Below are 5,072 nucleotides of genomic sequence, written 5' to 3'. Positions count from 1 at the left end.
AAATACGGTCCTTGCCCATTGATATAGCATTCATACAATATCAATCCTGGATATCCTCTAATAATTCTAACAAGATTTACATACTAATAAGATTAACAAAGATATCAAATTAAGACGAAGGAAAAATATTTCTGAGTGGAAAAGACCTCCATACAGTTGGACTAAAATCAATTTTGATGGATCTTTTTACTCTAATAGTGATATATTGGATACATATTTAGGAATAGCAAAGAAAAAACTCTTAATATTTATCATAAAAAATAATTCTTCATCTACTTTACATGCAAAGGCTTTAGCAGATATGGAAGCGATTAAAACGACAATTGATTTAAATCTTGAAAATTTAAAATAGAAGGAGATAAGTTAATATTACTAAAAAAATTCGTAAAATATAACATGTTCTATGAAAATATAAAGAACGTAGTCAAAAATATAGAAGTACTTTAAAAAAAATAACGGAACAGCAGTTATCATCATTAAAAAAAAAATAACCTGCACCACCAAAAAAAAATAACATGCACCGATGATTCCTGATAAAGATATTTCCTTTATTAACCGTCAATGAAAGAAATATTTTTTGATGTAAGAAAATCCTGTAAAAACGAAAAAGAAATTGTAGTTATTTCAGTTTTAATATTCAGCCTGGAATATATATAGGGGAGCCAAACTCTTACACGAAGGGGTCTATCAATGTTGTCGAACTGAAAAATTCGAGCTCACATTCGAATAAGATTCCATGGCGGCGTCCTCCAGCAGTGGTCTAACCTTCAAGCTCCATCCACTCGTAATCCTAAACATTTCCGATCACTACACCAGAGTAAAAACTCAAACTCAACATGCCGAAGACTCCCCCTTGCCGACCCCTCCTAGGGTTTTCGGCTGCGTCATTGGTGTACAGAAAGGGAGGACTGTAGAGATCTTCAACAGCTTCGAACTTCTCTATGACCAGGATACGCAGTCTCTGGATCGCCCCTTCCTTGAGAAAAAGCAAGAGCTTTGTGAGTAATACTCATACTTCACCTGTTTAAATTCTTCGGTTATTTCTAGTGTTCTGATTGTGACTGATGTTTTATCTGTATCAGATAAGAAGGTTTTTCCCCAATTTTACGTACTAGGATGGTATTCTACTGGGAGTGATGCTCATGAATCCGATATGCAAATTCACAAAGCTGTGAGTTCCTTTGTCGCCTGATAGTGTTTAGAATTCTATATACTGATTAGGACTTCTAATGGTTGAGAATTTTAGCCTTTCATTCTCCACGGAGGTTATTGTTGGCTGGATAATTCTCTTTGGCTTTCATGAAAGTCTTGCATTTTCCTGAACAATTAAGTAAGTAGTATGTTGTGGATATTGTGAGTTATAAGAAATTCAATATGATGATCAGGGGACAAGATATATTATAAAGAGAAAGATGAAAAGGAACTTATGAAATAGTGCAGCAACAAAGTGATGAAAAGTTGTTGTCAATTATAATAGATAGGGTTTGTCTATAAGTCCAAATCTTTTTAATTCGTTATGGCGCGTGCGGCATGCCAGCATGTTGATTCCTGTGATTTTGATCAATCAAATTGACTGCTATATGATGAATGTATTTTTGCAGTTGATGGATATCAATGAAAGTCCTTTATATGTTCTTCTCAATCCTGCTGTTAATCATGCACAAAAGGATCTACCAGTGACAATTTTCGAAAGTGGTAAGTACATGAGTTGTGCTCCTTTCACCGGATTCCAACTCGATTTTTAGTGCATATGTTATATTATATACTCCTACATTTTAGAGTTGCTTGGTTACTCTTGATCCTGTTTGCAATGGACGCTTTTTTATAATGGAAAACGACAAACAAGCTGTAACTAACTTTATAATCAAGTACCTGCATCAAAATGGCCACATAGGAATCAAATTTATATGGGTATATTTTTCAATTTAAGACAGGTATTTTGTATTTTCTTTTTCATATTCTATTACTTTTATGGATAAATTTATTATCTATAGACTAGATGTTCTCTCTCTATATCTCTTTCCACAATAAGAACTAAGAAGTAATAAAAGATACGCAGAATGGAAAAATAATGCAACTCGAGAGCACCTAAGTGCAATTTAAGATACTAAGCTAGCATCATGAGTAAGCCATGAATAAAGAAAGACTAGCAGAAAACATTGACATAAGATTAATTAGTGACCATTGTAGGACCTTGATGTACTGTTTTACATGATTATTTATCTTGAATTCATTTTAATGTGTTGTATTTGTCTAAATTGCAGAGTTGCATGTAATTGAGGGTGTTCCACAGATAATCTTTGTTCGCTCAAGCTACAACATTGAGGTGGTTTGAAGTTTATTTTTGCTCATATATAAATTTGTTTTGTCTGTACAAAAAAGTATTTGACTATTGAATTCTATTTGTGAAGACAGTAGAAGCTGAAAGGATATCAGTTGATCATGTTGCACATCTGAAACCTGCAGATGGAGGATCGGCAGCTACCCAGTGTGGGTTTACTTACTTTTTCTTGTCAGAAAAATTAAAATGACTTGAATGTAAATAGATAGTTTTCATATACTATTATCTTGGCTTCTGATCTAAGTATCGATTATGTTTTTGTAGTGGCTGCTCACTTGTCAGGAATTCACAGTGCGATAAAGATGTTAAACAGCAGAATCAAAGTGCTTCATCAATATCTTCTTGCCATGCAGAAAGGTACGATTTTTCTACCATTTTAAGTATTAACTTTGTCAGTAAGAGTGTGTTTTGGTATGATATTTGCTATTAAAAAGATATGTCTTGATAGTGTTTTGGATATCCGTTTAGGAATAAGCTTTAATTTACTTGTGATGTAATTGATTTTGTACATCAGAAATAGATATGATGCCATGAATATTAAAAGTGAATTAACCTTCTACACCTACTGTACTCAATTTTTTTAGCCTACTAAGAGTCTGTTTGGCTAACAACATTACAGTGCCATTTTTATTTGTAAGTCCATTATTTATATTAATGGCGTTTGGTGCACTCACATTATAATGGCATTGTAATGGATCCAACTTCCTTTATTTGACACGTTTTTCAAAGTCTTGAAAGTATTTATTTCAAATAATGTCATTATATCTAGTAAATGCATCTAACCAAACAGACCCTAACCTAATGAAACTTTTGTAAGGATAAATGACATACGGTGTGCACTTTGAACTCCCATGTAACTGATTTTTGTATGCTACTCGAGTTTATGTAGCTGCTAGATTCAAATTTCTGATATGTTACATGATGATTATTTTCAATTTACAAGTGTTGCGAAATAACAATATTTTCCTCTATCTGTTATGTTTTGGTTTCACTATCAAGTAATTGAACCAGTCAGCAAAGATCGGTTTAAAAGCCATGGTATATAATTCATCTCAGGTTCTGTTCCAACTGAAAGTTCATTGCTAAGACAAGTATCAAGTCTTTTAAGGAGATTGCCAGCTATTGAATCACATAAGTTCCAAGATGAATTCTTAATGGTATGTATATTCTTAATTTGTGCAAATGATATCTCTTTTTTCCTTGATGAATTATGAATGCTAGAAAAAATTTGAATTATCCCACATGCAGGAATACAATGACACCTTGTTGATCACATATCTTGCCTCGTTAACTAACTGCACAAGGTGAGCAGCTTTTTTAATTCTCTTTATCTATGTAGCATTACACCATAGATACATATTGAATGATTGTCATTTTTCATTAATTACTCTGTTGCAAAAGAAGTTCGAGAGGAATCTGATCCTATCTAAGCTCAGTATCTTATTTAGTACTCCCTTCGTATAGAAATAGTTGTCCTTTTTATCCCAAAAGTTAAGTTAAAAATGAACTTGTACCTCAACATACTTCTGCTTCGTTTTATCATTTTTACCCCTATTCAATTATTACCCTAAAGTCAATGCCCCCCTAAAAACCACATTTTTAAATTATCAATGGCTATTTAATAGGGAATTTGTGGAAAAATTGTTTCTTTGTGTGAAAATTTCTACAAAGACATGTACTTGTATACAGAGGGAGTATTTTTAGTAAGCATTATCAATCAATAAAGGTTTCTCCTGCTAGTTTAATCTTTAATCAAACGATTATCAGTTACTAGATCTCAAATAAAAAATCAATACTTAGAGAACTTCCATGAGTTACTTCATTCTTTTTAATGTCATATGATTACATGAACTGATGTTTGATTAATCTAACAATCATATGATGTGAATTTATTTCTCCTTGTTTGACAGTTCAATCAACGAGCTGGTGGACAAAATCAACACAACATATGAGAGGCACACCCGAAGAGTAGGTCGTACTGCTTTTATCTGAAGATACTGATTCTTTATGGTATTAACTTATATACTTTTCTGCCTATTTGTTTATTTACTGTGAACCTAAATTGCTCTATATTTAAAAAAAGAAAGACTGGTAGTTTTTCTTTTCAGTCTCACATTTTGACATATATTATGGACTGATTGGATGATATCCAACTTAAGTTTTACTCCTGTGTTTGTCTATGTTAGGGTTATTTATTGCACAATATACATATTCCAATAATGCATTTCCATTAAAACAGTACAAAATTTACATCACACATATACAAGTTTGACCATTTCCCAACTCCTGAAACTAGGATCATGGGAAAGAAAATTCAAATAGCTTGAAATAACTTCATACTGAACAAATTTAGTGATTTGAGTTGAAAAAATGTTATTGTGAGTCTAGTGTCTAAAATCACAGCTCTGGGTTGAGTGCAAAAGGGTTTCACTTGATGGATTTCATTGATTGGAAGCTCTGAAATCCAGATGAACATCTGCTTGGCTCCCTTGGAATAGTCAATGGCCTATTTGACCTGCCATCAAAATTGGGATAAACTTCTTCCTATTGTTAGATTTTCTTGCTTTGATTTCAGAAGATATAGTGAAAATTAAAGCCTAGATTGATATGCAACAATGGATGTACCTTTGAGGAAGAAATGGTTTGTCGAAAAACGGCATTAGTTGAGCTTTGGGAACCATTTCCTTCCTTAGCAAACGAACTTCCTCTTCTTCAATCATCTGCAAATTTC

The 5,072-nt window shown here is 32.8% G+C and overlaps 1 protein-coding gene across 1 annotated transcript; it reads left to right on the top strand.

Annotated features, from left to right (window-relative positions):
• Positions 1-736: 736 nt before the first annotated feature.
• Positions 737-4,333, top strand: LOC141250446 (uncharacterized). The gene is made up of 9 exons (XM_073669972.1): positions 737-998; positions 1,083-1,171; positions 1,602-1,695; positions 2,265-2,326; positions 2,412-2,490; positions 2,606-2,698; positions 3,398-3,498; positions 3,590-3,645; positions 4,252-4,333. The coding sequence occupies exons 1-9, from the start codon at positions 737-739 to the stop codon at positions 4,331-4,333; spliced, it is 918 nt and encodes a 305-aa protein (XP_073526073.1).
• Positions 4,334-5,072: the final 739 nt, after the last annotated feature.

This window comes from Phyllobates terribilis, unplaced genomic scaffold, assembly GCF_046119375.1.
Source record: "Phyllobates terribilis strain yellow unplaced genomic scaffold, ASM4611937v1 Scaffold_5711__1_contigs__length_49726, whole genome shotgun sequence".
Taxonomy (NCBI): domain Eukaryota; kingdom Metazoa; phylum Chordata; class Amphibia; order Anura; family Dendrobatidae; genus Phyllobates; species Phyllobates terribilis.
The sequence above is the reverse complement of the archived record's forward strand: the minus strand, read 5'-3'. Positions and strand labels throughout refer to the sequence as shown.

Bases quoted from the DNA above. Each gene is read 5' to 3' on its own strand.
- LOC141250446 (XM_073669972.1), top strand. From the start codon at position 737: ATGGCGGCGTCCTCCAGCAGTGGTCTAACCTTCAAGCTCCATCCACTC. The intron at 999-1,082 runs GTGAGTAATACT...TATCTGTATCAG, and splicing joins TGAGAAAAAGCAAGAGCTTT to ATAAGAAGGTTTTTCCCCAA. The intron at 3,499-3,589 runs GTATGTATATTC...TCCCACATGCAG, and splicing joins TCCAAGATGAATTCTTAATG to GAATACAATGACACCTTGTT.